Source organism: Diprion similis, chromosome 2 (assembly GCF_021155765.1).
Source record: "Diprion similis isolate iyDipSimi1 chromosome 2, iyDipSimi1.1, whole genome shotgun sequence".
Classification (NCBI taxonomy): Eukaryota; Metazoa; Arthropoda; class Insecta; order Hymenoptera; family Diprionidae; genus Diprion; species Diprion similis.
Genome location: NC_060106.1, coordinates 18,894,712 through 18,911,096, shown reverse-complemented (window position 1 = coordinate 18,911,096; position 16,385 = coordinate 18,894,712). Strand labels below are relative to the sequence as shown.

At 36.0% G+C, this 16,385-nt stretch overlaps 3 protein-coding genes across 5 annotated transcripts; 2 read left to right on the top strand and 1 right to left on the bottom strand.

Annotated features, from left to right (window-relative positions):
* Positions 1 to 73: 73 nt before the first annotated feature.
* Positions 74 to 3,165, bottom strand: LOC124415902 (peptidylprolyl isomerase domain and WD repeat-containing protein 1). Its single transcript, XM_046896619.1, has 8 exons — positions 2,958 to 3,165; positions 2,629 to 2,731; positions 2,276 to 2,472; positions 1,899 to 2,092; positions 1,392 to 1,729; positions 1,066 to 1,255; positions 392 to 967; positions 74 to 295 (listed from the first exon to the last, which is right to left on the bottom strand). Exons 1-8 carry the CDS (start codon positions 3,046 to 3,048, stop codon positions 152 to 154), a joined length of 1,833 nt encoding a protein of 610 aa, XP_046752575.1. The 5' UTR covers positions 3,049 to 3,165; the 3' UTR covers positions 74 to 151.
* A 392-nt stretch (positions 3,166 to 3,557) lies between these two features.
* On the top strand, positions 3,558 to 7,767 carry LOC124416421 (CCHC-type zinc finger nucleic acid binding protein). 2 transcript variants are annotated; one of them, XM_046897461.1, is made up of 3 exons: positions 3,558 to 3,754; positions 5,984 to 6,240; positions 6,953 to 7,767. In XM_046897461.1, the coding sequence occupies exons 2-3, from the start codon at positions 5,992 to 5,994 to the stop codon at positions 7,172 to 7,174; spliced, it is 471 nt and encodes a 156-aa protein (XP_046753417.1). In that variant the 5' UTR covers positions 3,558 to 3,754; positions 5,984 to 5,991; the 3' UTR covers positions 7,175 to 7,767. The 2 variants fall into 2 exon arrangements, with proteins under 2 accessions (XP_046753417.1, XP_046753416.1); XM_046897460.1 differs by having other exon boundaries at positions 3,561 to 3,754; positions 5,984 to 6,252.
* Positions 7,768 to 10,879: 3,112 nt separating this feature from the next.
* Positions 10,880 to 16,050, top strand: LOC124416419 (PMS1 protein homolog 1-like). 2 transcript variants are annotated; one of them, XM_046897451.1, is made up of 13 exons: positions 10,880 to 11,076; positions 11,277 to 11,397; positions 11,486 to 11,653; positions 11,802 to 12,076; positions 12,247 to 12,366; positions 12,580 to 12,726; positions 12,847 to 13,328; positions 13,451 to 13,802; positions 13,927 to 14,071; positions 14,208 to 14,523; positions 14,697 to 14,844; positions 14,928 to 15,799; positions 15,984 to 16,050. In XM_046897451.1, the coding sequence occupies exons 1-12, from the start codon at positions 10,939 to 10,941 to the stop codon at positions 15,033 to 15,035; spliced, it is 2,520 nt and encodes an 839-aa protein (XP_046753407.1). In that variant the 5' UTR covers positions 10,880 to 10,938; the 3' UTR covers positions 15,036 to 15,799; positions 15,984 to 16,050. The 2 variants fall into 2 exon arrangements, with proteins under 2 accessions (XP_046753407.1, XP_046753408.1); XM_046897452.1 differs by lacking the exon at positions 12,247 to 12,366.
* The last annotated feature ends 335 nt before the right edge of the window (positions 16,051 to 16,385 follow it).

Genomic DNA, 16,385 nt, shown 5'->3' with positions numbered 1-16,385 from the left:
AAAGAACAGTAGCAAACGACCCTATTCTTACTAAAATTATAATTCCAAGGTAGAGGAATGAATAAATCAAATATAAAATTTGAAATAATTTAATGTTAATGATACAAATTTATTTTACAAGTTTGTGATTGTCATCGTTTGAACAGAAAATCTACTTGACTGTAATGCTAACTATTCGAATATCATCATATGGTTTATCAGTTTTAGGGTTTGTTTTCACCTGGCTGATATTCTGAACTACTTCCATTCCTTTGATCACTCGGCCAAAAACTGTGTGTTTGTTATCGAGCCATGGCTAAGGACAAGAATAATTAAAAATCAGAATCACAATGGTCGTTAAAAATCTGGAACCTATACAGCAATATTTTTAAAGATGAATTTAAATAATTACCGTGGGTGTAAGGGTGATGAAAAATTGACTGCCGTTTGAATTTGCTCCTGCATTCGCCATGCTCAATGTATATGGCCTATCGTGTTTAAGATGAGGCCTGAATTCGTCTTCGAATTCCCCTCCCCATATGCTTTCTCCACCAGTACCAGTTCCCGTGGGATCTCCAGTTTGTATCATGAAGCCTTTGATAACTCTGTGAAATATGTGACCGTTGTAATAATTATTCTTAGAATGCATACAAAAGTTTTCAACCGTTTTCGGCACATCTTTGCCAAAGAGGCTGATATGTATATCTCCAAGAGCTGTGTGCAGAATCGCCACGTCATATATTTTCTGCATATTAGTCGCTTCTGTAGATGAGATAATGTCCTCTTTGGATGGTTTTTCATTGAAAACATCCCTATCACACTCCTGGCTCTTTGTGTCTTCTGGTTCACGTCGCGTAAACATATAAAATCTATTTTTTTTGTGCGCTGTACAAAACAGTGTTGGATCTGGGCGATTCAGCTCCATTGTTGGGTTTTCTGACGCCTCCATTTCAAACGTCACTGCAGCTGTAGTTTTCTTCGCTTTACCCTTAAAAGCATTTTATCATATAATCAGTTGTTAATAAATCAAGTAACTTACAATAAGTAACTTAACGCAATAACTACCAAGAAAGTAAATTCATATACCTGAAACAAAGCTAGTTGCATAGGCCTGAAGTTTTCGGGCTTACCCATGATCGTAACGCAGCGATTTGTGTACAAATTCACTAACTTTACGCCAAGCATTGTACTGTACATGACCATGTACCCTGATTCGTCAAATATTATGTTGCCCATATTCGCTTCAGTTTTGTCCAAGTCTCTCTCAACAGCCATTCTGCATAATGTAGTGGAAATTATGTTGTATAATTACGAGATAAAAAAAATAGCCCATTACTTCCAGGGTGTATATATACCTGGATAGTAAAATAATTGAATTGTGATACGTTTAAGTAAATGATATAGTGACAAACCTGCGCCCAAATTCCATGTTAGGTAATTGTTGAGTAGTTTGTTGTAACTCTGTGAATCTCTGCAGAGTTTCATCAAATACCCTGTATAGGTTTCCAGTCAAAAAATTAAACACTCTGACTTTCCTATCCCCACTCAAACTGGCGAATTTCTTGCCATTGGGGGAAACGCTTAAGCCGCACGGGTAAGTTTTATTTTTTGCAAACTCAAATAAATTTGTATCCAGTTTAGATTCAAATTTAACACACTTTGGAAATTTGTACTCAGTTTTAGGGCCTGTCCAATATTCTAAAATCCCTGCTTTATCTACAGATATACACGTCTCAAAAACTGGATTGTACTGAAAAGAAAGCGACCAATTTTCAGTAAGTAGCCATAATCAAAATTAAGTAAATAGCATGAATCAGGTCTCGTTTCATTGAGATTGTGTCAGTAATACATGACGGTGATTCCAACCCCTGAAAAGACTTAGTCTTCAATAAATTTCATTCAGATAATCAAGTTTTTACCCTCATAATGACGACATTTTTTGTGTGTAGCTTGTCGAAGATATGTAAAGGGGTATTTGTCCCTTGGCCGTCATAAACATAGATTTTGTTTGAATCTTGATCAGAAACTGCTAATGCAGATATCGCATCTCCAGGTGAATATATCCATTCAGAGCACTGCGGGACGTAGTCTAATTTCATCATGTTAATCATGTCTGAAAACAAACATTCCATTGCATTCTACATTAATAGATTGAAGTGCAAGCTTTTCGAATAGTTACACAACTGAATGTGAAATCCATCAACTTATCTTTGATGGATGATTTAAATGTGTACACTAATGCTGTTCTGCAAAGTGCAAAATCATAGTCTATTTGATGCAATTTATAATGACTTACCAAAGTTAACGACATCGAAGACCTTGATACTTTTGTCTAAACTAACTGTACACATTAGCGCGCCATTACAGCTTGCTGCCATCGAGTGTATGGCCATTAAGTGTGCTCGGAAATGTTTAACGAACTCGATTAGTTCCTCCTGTTTTTTCCAAAACTTTACATGCCCATCGCAACTGGCAGTGATCACGAAATTTGTTCTGAAATTTTGTACAGCAAAATGGGATTTGCAATTAAAAAAAATGCAAGAAGTGATTGTTGAAGTGAAAAAACCAACAATAAAGTTGCTTGTGAGGATTAAGATCTAACTTAAAGTTTTATTAAGAAAATTCATATCAATTGACATGTGTACTTACTTTGTGACTAAAACCTGGGTGATCACATCTCTGTGCATATACGATTTCTCGTAACATTCACAGTTGGGTAAATTGTCGAGGTAAACTTGCTCATACTCCAAAACTACAAACAATAATGGAGTAGTAGATAGCAACAATGCTCAACAATCGAAAGTTTGGATTGTTGTAAATGCCATCCGCAGTAAACGTGTAATTTAGATTGACGATTAAACTTAGTATTAAGAAATTATTGGATTATGAAGTCAAAGGAATTTACAGATTTTGAACATCTATACCAATCAGCGAGATCCAAAGAGAATTGAATATCTTTTAGGTTATGTTTACGATACCTTTACGCTTTTTCGGCGCGGCAGCATCCGACGGCATCGGTCCGATCCATCCTTCGTCGGAATCACTATCGACATGTTCTCTTTTAGACATAATTATTATATTATAACTGAATAATTGCAATAGTTGTTACTGAATTTGACGATTGATGTGTGCCGCGCTCTAACATTTGTTTGCGATCGATGTTCAGATCGCAATATTGGCGAACGTGAAGCAACATAATGCCCAGTTTCCGATTATTTTGAGTTGGTACGAATGCGAGTGCAGCAGACTGCAGCTAGATTCGTGGTGCATTCTGCATCTTGTAGGATTTGTGAAAATATGGCTACGCAGCCACGATGACTTCGGCCAATCAGAAGCAGGGATTACGCGGCATGATTGGTGCGGCTGCTTTTACGCCGGTACACTGATGAAAGTAGTGCATTAAGATAAATTCGGAAGCTTATTCCGGACTCAAAATAGAAGAAAAAATCCATGAAAAATCTGAAAATAATTATTGAATAGGTTTGGAGTGAAAATTCAGAGAGATTGGTTCAATTCTTATAACTAAGGGACAATCTTGAATACCGAGGTATTGTACAAACCGGAGGTGTTCATTGTTGCAACGCAAGTTTGGCGGGCAGCGGTTCACCGATTGGCGGGTCTTCGCTCCTGTAGTTAATGGTCGTCGTAGCCGTCCGTGTAGCATCAGCTCGAGATTTTTCTTAAAAAACGAGGTCTTGCGCGAGTTGGTTGTGCAAAACCAGTTGCCGAGCTGTCCATAAGGTTCAGAGATCGAGAAACGACACTCATATAATAGGTAAATATTAATATTATAGTAAAAATCAATGGTCCACAGTTTTACGCCCGCGGCATACTGTCTCTGCACGTGGTCTGCTCAACTTCAATCACTTTTTACCCAACTATTAACGAACATTAGCCATTCACCCATCGAACAATTGCCCCGCCGCATTCGCCCCGTCCCGAAGCAGATTCATTCTATCCTGTAATTCATTCGAAATCTCTTTTTCACCTAAAACAAGGAATACGGCGTCATTGTAGGGTGCCATCTTCGCGTTGTCGGCTGTGGCGTACATGTTCTTGAACGAAAAGGAGGGGAAAGCCACGTTGTCCGAATACGTTAAATTATTGAAAAAACCTCCGTTTCGGCGCATCCGGCTTCAGCCGTTCATCAATTTTTTCCCCAAATTTTCATTATTTCATTAATATTCGTCATCTCGGCTGAAAAATCTTGTCCGCCTCCCCCTTGCGAACCCTTTAATCATGCATCTCTACAGGACGCTCCAAAAAATTTTATCGGAGTATTGTTGTACTCGCACTCCCCGCATGGAAATTGCTAACCGATGCCATCTCTCATCCGAGTCACATTTTTTTTTCCTCTCTTATTCCCGTTGTATCGTCTCTCTCTTTACTGCGTATCGGCTTCTTACCCTTCCATATTTTTCCTTTTTCTCTGCTTTCAACAACTTTTACGTCTATTTTATTCCCACACGTACCCCCCTCCCCCTCCTCTTATCCTTCTGCCCCGCCATCGCGGCTATTTACTCGGACATATAGCCATTGAACCCATTTCGCCCGTTCCTGCCAGATTCCTTTTGCCGCAAGTTTTTTGTTTCACCTGACAGGAAAAAAAAGAGAATATCATCAAATTTGCAAAATAGGCGAACGTCTACCGGTCGTTTCAAAGTCCGTCGAATCATATTCTCTCACCACTTGGGTGGTTGATTTTGTTATTATTAGCATTATTAACAGTTTTTTGGTACATCATTCAGCCCATTATTCCAGTTTTCGCAATTTTTCATGCTACCAAATAATCGTGGAGGATATTTGTAAATATTTTTGCTAACTTAAGCTAGGACTGATTAAAAAAATTTCGAATAGTAAGATTAAAAATTCACCTGATTGTTTTGTGTATGAACCCTTACATTGATTCTCAAATATTCAAGGCCACTGAAGTAATCTGCTATTGTTTGTTTAACTTGGGGAAACAACTGCCAACGGTGGCCTTGAATGTATCAGAATTAATCTAAGGGTCTGTACCTATCTGCTGAAAGAGACGCATGAGTCAGAGAAACCTAAGAAGTACCAAGATATTGTTGAAGCAAGAAACGAACTCTACAGCTAACTATTGTTTTCAAAAACAGTTTGCAATTTTACATCTATATTACAATTGTCTTTCTTTTGCTTAATTGAACAATTTTTTTTCAACTCTGTTACCAGGATTTATCTCCTCATTAATAAATCTCCTATAATTATAATAGCCTATGAGATTTTTTTCTGAAACAACAAGTAATGATATGACAGTGCATTTTCTTAATCAATACACAAAGAATCATATATCTGCCTCTGCAGCTTTTATCTGAGGCCTGCTACTTCGGATGCTAACCCATGTACATGTTTACCCACATCCGTTATCCTTGGTGATAATAAATGAAAAAAAAAAAAAAAAAAAAAAATTGGAAAAAAATACCCACGTAGTTAAATATTACCATTCTCTTGCAACAAGAAGTGACTTTTTCAGATATATTCAGTGTAAAAACGTGAGGTTTGATGCAGGTGTTGGATTCTTTACGTGTTGCGATTACTCTAAAGTATCCAACTTTTGCTGCTGCTTTAAGATCAGAGCATGCCTTTCTATTTTCGTACCACCATGATGCAAACTGCAAGAGTTTCACCTGCTTTCTCTTTTCATTATTTTTTGGCACAGCTCCCCCTCTGTACAGCTTTTTGTCAATTCCTTTGTTAACAATTTTAATTGCAAGAATTTTAAACATCTTAAATTTGTTATAGAAATCAAATCTACATCAATGATGGATTTCCTATTTCAAAAAATTAGTACCGTACACTTTTTACTCCAACCCCTTTTTGTCACACACGGTGACAACGCCACGAGCGTTCACCTAGTTGGTGTGCTTGATACGCGCTTTGGATCTCCGCTGCACCCTAAAAACTTTGAAAACGGAAAAAGCTCTCCACGCTACTAGGATGTGCAGAAATATTACCAAATTATATTTTTCTTTCGGCGCAGACTAAAAGATGAGTTCAAGCGTGTGCTACAAGTGTAACCGGATGGGCCATTTCGCACGAGAATGTCCGCAAGGCGGAGCCGGAGGAGGCGGCCGAGGAGATCGTGACCGTGACCGTGACGGTGGTTTCGGACGGAATCGTGGTGAGAAGTGCTTTAAGTGTAACCGATATGGTCACTTTGCACGTGATTGTAAGGAAGATCAAGACCTGTGCTACCGTTGTAACGGAGTTGGGCATATCGCGAAGGACTGCCAGCAGGTAGGATCAAACGTGAGGACCAATTTTCATCAGAATTTTTATTTAAACTATAAGTTGTAAGTTAATAAATTGATGGATGTATGAATATCTGAATTACTCGAAAAAAGATCTGAAAAACTCGAACTTCATATATTTAAATTATTCTTGATCAGTGTAATTATATAATAGTCGATATCAATTCTTTCTGCGATTCAAATTTTCATTCGTCTCGTTTGCCTCAATTTTTTTTATAAAATGTAATTTTTCATTGTTTTTTTACACCTATTCGCATACCATTGGCCCATATTTAGAAGCAGACGTTTTTATTAGTCTTTTATTGACTCAGCAGGTACAAAAAAACAACATGTTTGGCTGCAAAGTTGTTTTACCCTTGTAAACTGTTATAAGTTATACAAATTTAAAAACAATGAGAGAACATATTTAAAAACATGCATAACGGTACTTCCAACTTCATTTTCATTACATACAAATACTTTTTTTAGATTATTATTTGCATTTGTGATTCATGCAGATCTAAATTCAATATGTTGAGCTACGATTCGATACTTTCTTTCAATAACTTTTGAGTGAAAATTTTGGTTTTAAAGAAAGAGTATTGAAGAAGTTTGACTCGACCCTTCCTTTGATTTGAGATGAATTGATGAATAATTTTAGTGAAAAATGGTTGGTCGTAAGGGAAGTCGTGTCTTACAAACGAACTATATGTTGACAGGTTCCTGAATTGAGCTGTTACAACTGTAACAAGACTGGGCACATTGCTCGCAGTTGCCCCGAGGGTAACGACTCTGGCCGATTCTCCGGACAGAGCTGCTACAATTGCAACAAGACGGGCCACATCGCTCGGAACTGCCAGGAATCTGGTGGTAAAACTTGTTACGTATGCGGCAAGACGGGCCACATAAGCCGCGAATGCGACCAGGATGATAGGAAGTAGGAAACAACCGAAACCTCACAAAACAATACACATTTATTATTGATTGATTGATTGATTGATCGTTGGGGATAGTAATTAGAGTAGCGTTTTAATCGCTCCAAGTATCGTACCAAGATCATTCAAAAAACTCCCCCTGCCCTCCCCTCCGCCCACCGTTGTTTCTTCGCAAGGGTTTCTTAAAATCTTTAAGTTTTTATCGCTGTTAATGCCACCACTATAAACTATAACAATATACTGGAGATAATACGAATGAATCATCGCGTAGACGCCATCCTCCCTTTTCAATATCTTATGTCCACATAATTTAGCGGTGCAAGATGTATAGTTTTATCCATGAAATCTTTTTCCTGAGACATTGCAAGTAATTTTAATGTCTCTCACAATCGCGTACGAACTATTTGGATTTTTTAACTTCTACATTGTTTCATTTACTATACACACGTACCAATTGAACTGTTGTTTCGAACAATGTTCATCTTTAACAATTTACCAAGTTTGCCCAGGTTGATCGACTATGAGACAGTTATATCCCAGTGCTTCATTATTCTATTACTATACGTTGTGTGTCGGATGATTGATCCGAATTGCATTTGTCAAATATATAATCATCTCTATTTATATTCTATTCAAGCTGAAACTATATATCATTGTACGGCTTTGGTCAATCTTGCAAAGAAAAAAGATTTAAAAGTGCTTAATGTTCTCGTAAGAGGGAATTGTTCGTAATGTTATATTAGCAAAATTTTTCACACAAGTATTCGAATATTGGATTGTGATATCAAAATCCATTAATATCCTTTCTGAATTGATCTGTACATCTTGTATCGTGTCCCGCATCCTCTCATCGATTCTCTACATTCAATCGACTTGAAATGAGGAAGAAAAATGAAAATGAAAATAAAAGAAATGGTAAAATAATAAAAACATGTTCGAGAGACCGACCCTGAATATTGTAAGGTTTAGTAATGATAATATTACCTAATATTTAAGGATGTATAAGAGTAAGCACTTTTTGCGCTAGCCTAGATTTGCTCCGCAAATGACAATTGATGATGTAGTAGTACGCAAAAAGCTGGAGTTGTTTTGTACTATAAAACTAGGTATACTATAGTCGCTGCTGGTGACCTTAGTCTTATCATTTTTTCGTTTCCATAAATGGGTTCAAATCGAGGTTGTGTTATGTTATTAGATATGTCTCAGATTTATACAAAACATCACATGACGGGATTAAACATTTTATTTCTGAGTGGTGAAAAATGTTGGTTTCTTATTTACGATAAATCTAGTTTCTAGACTATACACTATCTTTATTCACCAAGTCCAACAAAAAGGTCCGATTTCATTGAATTTGTTCATCTTTTACAAACTTATCAAAATATAGAGATCGTTTAGTATACTCAATAGTACAGAAATGAATAATGTTTCCGTCGGTTGATGTCTAGTTTCATCCAAGATACGTTGACGACCACGACGACGACGGCGACGTTGATGATGGTGGTGATGACGATGATAATGATGATGATGATGATAAGCAAAATTTCAGTATGCGGCGTCTATAACTCAAACGTTCTATTGATCGACCTATTTTTTATGTACGCTGACATTCTTATACCAGGTTTAATTCGGTTTCTGCGTTGAAGTTTTTTTCTTTTTCTTTTTTATTAGACATGATTTAATGACTGACGTGCACAATATAAAGGGTGTGCTTAATTAATGTAGTTGTACAATAGTGAAAAATACAGGTAAATGTGATTGGAGTTGTGTTGTAATTACACACCTTTTATACTATCAATTAGGAACATTTTATTTGCCAATTACGTTAGTTAAAAGTGTGCAGTTCTGACAATAAGGGGAAAATTATTATCAATTGTACAGGGGTTTATATTTGAATGGTCAACATTTACAAAAGACTGTGCTAGTTACAAGTGTTCTACGTTCTTCAAAAGTGAACTGTTACTAAATAGATCTACAATTGCCTTATAATATGAACTGATGATGAACTCTTATTCTTTTAAAGAGAGACCTAGCGATGAAATTGATTAAAACTCTTATTTATTTACGCATATATTTTTTTTTCTTACATCTTCGTTTTTTTTTTTTGTTTTTTCTCTAATTTGTTTTATACAATTTAAATTAACACATAAATATGGAGAATTGATGATTAGGAGTTCTTGATAACTTACGGATGAAATATAATGGGTTTATGTTATTTAACCAGCAGCGACGACAATGTACTAGTGTTCAAAAGCAAAGTGCAATGTCCTGGTGAAACATGTACCAACATTACTATATATATATTTATATATAGTGAGGGTGTCCTGGGCAACTTGTATATGCCGCATTTAGCAGTAATTCAACATGTTTTTACGTCTTTGTTCTTTGAGATATAATATTTTCTTCTACACGAAATACAAAGAGCATTTGAGAGGCATTTACGACTGTGTATTACGACCTTTGAAAATTGTGTCCAGCCATCATTTCGCGACACTCTTTAGAGATCACAATCGAAATGCTTCTTTTGGCTGTTTGTGTAAATTTGCTAAATTCTAGAGAGTCGGTCCAAAAGAGCCACCAGAAGATGATAACCTTATTGTTAATGCATTACATCATAATATAAATTAGAAAGAAAGGAAGAGAGAGAAAGAGAGAGAGAGAGAAAGGGGCAAAAATAAGAATTTGTGTAATCAGTTGGGGCACCTGGGCTACGATTCTCTGCTACAAGACTTACGTATGAATAATGTAAAGAATATGAATGTTACAGTATATAACTAATTCGACCGGCGTCTCCGGTCAAGCTCGACTTATAAACTAATATTATAATAATACTTGAAGGAAGGAAGAGGAAACAAAAATAAATAAATAAAATGAAGAAGAAGAAGAAAACGAGAAGAAAAAAAACTACAAAATAATAAGGATAATGAGTATTTGAAGTTGTGTTTTTAAACAGAATTTTTGAAATAGAATGCGTATGGAGAGGCACATTTGATTGGATTTTTTTTCCGTCATTCTCCCGACTGCCTACATCCCAAACGGACGTCCGATTTATACATAACTACCTATAACAGGTTTATGGCAATGAATTACTGTAGAAAAGACAACGTATTTTCTGTAATTATGTTATGTTGCGTGGAAGGGAAAAAAAAATATTTACTAATAAAATATAAATGTCCATCTAATTTTACGCTCATCGTCCTATGTCACTATTTATCGATTTAATCTTTATTATTCAACAGTAATAACCTCTATAAAAAATATTTAATAACAGATGTACAGAAAAATATATCAGAAACGTAACTTCGCCGTCAGTGAAGAAAGTCTGAAAATAGATTTTCCGATTTTCGTTGGGATATAATAACAGCGACTCTGTATTACTTGAGTAGGCTGGTCGGCGAAATTTAAAATCGGGTAGCAATTATAAGGAATAAAATCGTAGCATTGTTCGAAACCCCGACGTAAGAGCGATTATTCTTACATCTCGCTGTTAATCACAGCGAAAAAGCGTTTCCCTACAGAATGGAATATGGATGCCATTTTGGGTTCCATTTTCTTTTCAGATCAAGTCAGACGTTATATAAATGTATACATTTATACATAGCGTAACATGGGTATGCAAAGATAGATGTCGCCCGGGTACGACGTTCGAATTTTCATTTGAAATTTTCCTACATGCGTTTGTGCGGGAATTCCCGGAGTCGTTATTTTGGCATTGTCAGTCATTGCAGATTGCACGGTTTCATTTTAGAATTATTTATTTGATACCTAATATGTCTATCCGAGCTTTAAACTGTGCGACAGTAAAGTTGGTGACAAGTACGCAGATTATAACCTCCGTATCGAGCGTCGTTAAGGAACTCGTCGAAAATTCATTGGACGCCGGTGCTAAGAATATCGAAATTAATCTGGTGAGACTGCTTGAAATTATTTATTTCAGTACTACAGTGAATGGTTGTACATTTTATTGTGTAAATAATACGCGTATTTGTATAATTGTATTCATAACAATCATTCATTCATACCTGTAGATTCGAAAGATTTCATTATCTTCATTCGTTGGTCGTTGATTCCTACTAATTTTATTCACTTTTCCGTAATGTTATTGTAGACTGACGACGGTTTGTCATTAATTGAAATTCGAGATGATGGTTGCGGAATTTCTGTCACCGATGTGTTGAACATGGCAATGCCTCACTGCACATCAAAGATATTAGATTTTGCAGATTTAGGTAAGCATATTGTTAAGTATAAATGTTATGAAGTTATACACGAATAATCCAGACTAACAGATTAAAACTCATATACTACTTTCTTCAGATTCGTTGACAACGTATGGGTTTCGCGGCGAAGCTCTCAACGCAATATGCAGGGTTGCAGCCGAAGTCAGAGTCACGACAAAAACGATCCAAGATGAAACTGCAAGGTCGTATGTCTTGGACAACAATGGGTGTATTATTAGCAGGGAATTATCTCCTCCCTTTGTCGGTAAGAACCAAATTTTGGCTTTCATTTATAAATTGGGAAGAACATTAGATAATGCAATTGGGGATTACGTGCATCCAAGATGTTTGTACCACTGATGTTGGAGCCGAAATACATTACAGACTATTCTTGACTGTGAATTTCTTTTCAGGCACAACAGTACGAGTTAGAAAGTTGTTTGATCATATTCCGGTGAGGAGGCAAATAATTTCGAATGTGAAGAAGTCAAAGCAAGATGTAAAACTTGTAGAAAACATTCTCAAAGGCCTCAGCATGGCTAAACCAATTGTCAGAATGACTTACAGAGTAAATAATCATTTGGTATTCTTAAAACCATCATGTGATAATATAAAGGAGGCGCTTGGACACTTTCTCGGAGGTAAAGTGGTCGCGAATTTGGAATGGATTACTCATGAGGACTCTGAGGTTTGTCAGAACTAGCTAGTAAGATTTTATTCATGAAAATCAAAAAAAATTTGTAATTGCATTCTATTACTGTCCAGTTCATAGAGTGATCATTTTAACATACTACAAATACTCACAACATAACTCACATTAGGGAGGAAAATAATTTTAAACAATGTATAATCTTTTAGGTAAAATTACAATTAATGATACCAAAAAAAGGGTTAGCAGACCTGCAACTTGTGTATGAGTCTAATCAGCAATATGTGATAATAAACGATCGGCCTGTTAAATACAAGCAATTTGAAAAGGTAAACAATTTTTCGTCCAAATTTCACTACTCATTGTTTTACAGTGTCCATTCTCAAAGTCGTTTGAGACTTTGGAAATAACTTTTTCCTTCACTCAACTCGAAATGTTTATGTTTCACTGACATATTTAGTTATGAGTTTTGAAATAACGTACACCATTTTCAATTATTCTTATTACTGTATTCCACATGTTCACTAACTTTTTTGATACAGATTATCAGTGAGAGTGTGGCAGATCATTTTGGTGACAAAGCTCCAGGAAGAAAGCGCCCAATATTTCTCATTAGTATCACAGTTGCACCCAATGAAGTGGACGTTAATTTAGAACCGAATAAAACATCTGTACTTCTTAAAAACCAGGTGATGTATTGTTCGCTTGTAATGTAACCCTATTCATCTGTTATGTAAAATTGTAACTAACTATGAACTTGAAGTTAGTCAGAGCAATTTTTAATGTTCATCAAATTTTTTTTCATTTAGGATATTATATCGAAAAGGATTGGTACAATTTTAGCAAATTTTTATGATATACGTGATGAGAATACTAGACCTGAGTTCTCTGAGATGAATACATCGATAAATGGAACCCCAGAGTATCACGATGTTACGCACAATGTTATTAGAGAGATGGAAGTACCTGTCTGCAAGAAATCCAAGTTGAACAACAATAAACAAAGAGCTCGCGATTTTATTGTTGATCTAAATACTGATTCTGATATGAAGCGGAAAGGATCTGATAAACTGTTCACAAACGACGGTGTGGGAGCTGATGTGAATTCCAGTGTTATAACTGATGATATTCAAGGTCAAAAAACCTCGCCCGCAGATAGAGATAGTATTAACAGTTTATTGAAAACTTTTCCTGAGCCTATTCTGAGCGACTCCGACGATGAATCAAATGTACAGAAGGATTTCCACGTACTTAAACAACCGTTTCTATTCAAAACTGGCCATGCTGTAAGGTAATATTCTTCAATACTTGGTATAAGCGTTTGGGTTTTAAGATTGAGGAAATAATTTGCATTAGCAGCCATTTCGAACAGAGCGAATATTTTCTAATCTCGTAAATTTATCCAAACTTCAGACCTATTGCAACTGAAAAACAGAACTCGGAGTTTGGCCAGGAAATTCCCAGGAATTACCTGGAACCGAATGCCACAACACCTCCTGAAATTGAAAGTAATAACATGCAGAAGAATATTGAGTCAATTACTTCTGACAACTACTGCGAAACATTGAGCCAATTACCAATCGTCGATCTTGGCGAGGATTTTGATATTGCTGCAGTACTGGAAAAACCGAGGCTTTTGCTACAGCCAGAAATGGTTTCGAGCCCGTCAAAATCATCCAAAGACAACAATCAGGCCAACAACAGTTCAGGAAATTCCGATTCTTCGTTGAAACTTTGGAGTAGGGGACAAATACCAGGACTAAGGGTAAGCCCGCTTTATCTACCACATTCAGCACTTACCTCACAACGTAATTTATTCTATTCTTTGTTCTTTATTTTACATTTATTTACCTGTTTCGAAGAGTAAAGTGATCTTTTTTTAACAATAGAGCCCCACTCACGTCTCTGTCTATGAAGATCCAAAGAATACTGCCAAAGCCAATAGTAATGGAAATCAAACTACAGAGCAACCGATTTCTCAAACTATATATCACATTGGATTCTCCAAGTTTTCTTATGAAATTAGAGCTCAAGGTGAATAATATGATTTTTTCAGTTTCACACTCGCAACAAATTTTTCCCATTAACAGCACAATGATCATTTTAGCAAAACTTAAAAATAATGTAATATATATATATATACATATATATTTTGTTTCGGTTTCTTCAGTGCTTGAAGAAAATCCAGGTGCGACGTTGCCGATGATTGGAAAGATTTTGGCTACTCGATGGAAAGAGCTCTCGTCCGAGGAACGTGGATATTACAGAGGTTTGGCATTGGAGGAAAAGAAGAATTCAGAGGCAGAGAAGAAAAAATTGAAAAACAATAAGCTGACCCAACAAGAGGCAGACAAGAATAAAGCAAGACTTGTGCAAATGCTTGAATCAATGAAGAAAAAAAGCAACAAAAAAGGCTCGCTGAGCGAAAGAACCACAGCTGTACAGGAGATGAATATTCAAAATATCGCTAAAAGCTTCTACACGAAGTATGTATCATGTCAATTATCAACGTTTCATTATTATGAAGTTATCCTCTAGTCTATAATTCAGTAAAGCGTGTAGAATTCATCTCTCACCTTTATCCAACTCAATTTCATGCGTCATCTGTGTTTTTAACTGTGACAACTGCGTTGAACGATCTGACGAAAATATTTTTTAGACCAACGATGAATACCTTGGATCAGACAACACTTATTGGTCCAATTACCGACGAGATTTGGGCTGTAAGATCTGGTGTAAAGATTTGTGTTTTAAACAGTGCAGAAATAATGAAAGATTTAGATCCCAAAGAATATGAGGAATCAGAGGTGAGCTATCTATTTTGCAATTAATCTCGACGCTTCTCGCTAATTGTTAACTTTGGTTAAATATTATCGAACTTTTCTTGCAGAAGAATACTGAAAGAACTGCATCAATTTTGCAGTCGTGGTTGAGAGAAAAGAAAACTATTATGCCAAACTTGCATCCAATCTATAATATCGGAACATCCACAGTTTGAATTTTGAAAAGAAAGTCATTAATTGCCACACAATTCTATTTATTTAGCGATGAAAGGAAGAAATTTTCCGTTTTTTTTTTTATTGAGTTCATTACACTTATGTTTTGTTCAATTGAATTGATCGCCTGAAATTACTATTTCAGACACGATAATACAATTCTTGAATTTTACACTGTCACGCAACTTATTTATCCTTAGTTCTGATACGATCATAGAAAAGCTCCTATCATCGCATCATTGTAAGCGATGCACGAGCAGCTACATATACTGTTCGATAATCGCTGTATAGACTGAATCATAATTATCAGACCTCTACGTGAAAAATAGTTTTAGAACTGAAAAAATTACCGCAGCATTATCAAAATATACATACATATACGTATGTCCTAACAGAAACTTGCTGGTTCATCTCTTCATTTACTTAATTTTAGAAATAATACTGTAGCGACAGGTTCAGCACGTTTGCAATGAGTAACTGGTTAACGTTAACATGCATAGAAAATCTGAGAAACGTCTAGTATTTTTTATGCAGCGGACTTGCAATAGCTTTGTCATATTTCGTTCATAAATTTACAATGGCTTTCATTTTTCCTTTCTCTCTCCGTTTCGTCACTTGCACAAGGTGCCTTCTGAATAACTAATGACCAAGTTTAACCGGAAGCAATTACAACCTTGATAGCCGTTTGATAAATTGGTTTTCTTCGCAAAAACGTGGATCGTTGGTGTACAGTGACCGTCAAGAATGCAGCTGAAACCCTAATTTGGTGAGTTTTTGAATATTTTTGCTTAACAACAAAAGAATGCATATTCAGTATGGTGAGATAATGAAATCTTTTCAAATAATCTACGATTACTCGTAATTTGGTATGCAATCGCATTCTTATCAGATGCCCATTTGTAAAAGAAACGATACTAATAACGACGATGAAAATTTCTTCTGCTGTATAGAGTCTGGGAGGCAAATATGAGAAGAGATTATGTCCTAAATTACAGCCATTCCATAGCCTTTCTCCACCAATATGTCTTCATCAAGAATCAAAATTGACGTGCAGGTGTCGTGCATTGTGGCTTGCACGCGGCTCGCGGCTATTTTCTAGGGTAAATAATTATGGATTCTTTTGTTAATTATTATTTATTTATTTTTTTCAATTAAACACCCGAGCCTTATGATGGTTCGAAACATTGTGACAATGAGGATCAGTGATTGTGCACCATGTTTGTCATATTTTACATGAAAACTTGTATTATAAAAGAGTGAAATTACGTAATTAATGCAAATATGTAATAGGATTGCCGGTTTCCATACCAACAGTAGAATGGAAATGTTTGGTCTATCGAGATGTAGCGAGA

Coding starts and splice junctions, on each gene's coding strand:
- LOC124415902 (XM_046896619.1), bottom strand. CDS start 3,048: ATGTCTAAAAGAGAACATGTCGATAGTGATTCCGACGAAGGATGGATC. Junction 2,473..2,628: donor ACCCAGGTTTTAGTCACAAA/GTAAGTACACAT, acceptor ACAAAATTTCAG/AACAAATTTCGTGATCACTG. Junction 296..391: donor TCATCACCCTTACACCCACG/GTAATTATTTAA, acceptor TCTTGTCCTTAG/CCATGGCTCGATAACAAACA.
- LOC124416419 (XM_046897451.1), top strand. CDS start 10,939: ATGTCTATCCGAGCTTTAAACTGTGCGACAGTAAAGTTGGTGACAAGT. Junction 11,398..11,485: donor ATTAGATTTTGCAGATTTAG/GTAAGCATATTG, acceptor TACTTTCTTCAG/ATTCGTTGACAACGTATGGG. Junction 13,329..13,450: donor AAAACTGGCCATGCTGTAAG/GTAATATTCTTC, acceptor TCCAAACTTCAG/ACCTATTGCAACTGAAAAAC.
- LOC124416421 (XM_046897460.1), top strand. CDS start 5,992: ATGAGTTCAAGCGTGTGCTACAAGTGTAACCGGATGGGCCATTTCGCA. Junction 6,253..6,952: donor GCCAGCAGGTAGGATCAAAC/GTGAGGACCAAT, acceptor ATATGTTGACAG/GTTCCTGAATTGAGCTGTTA.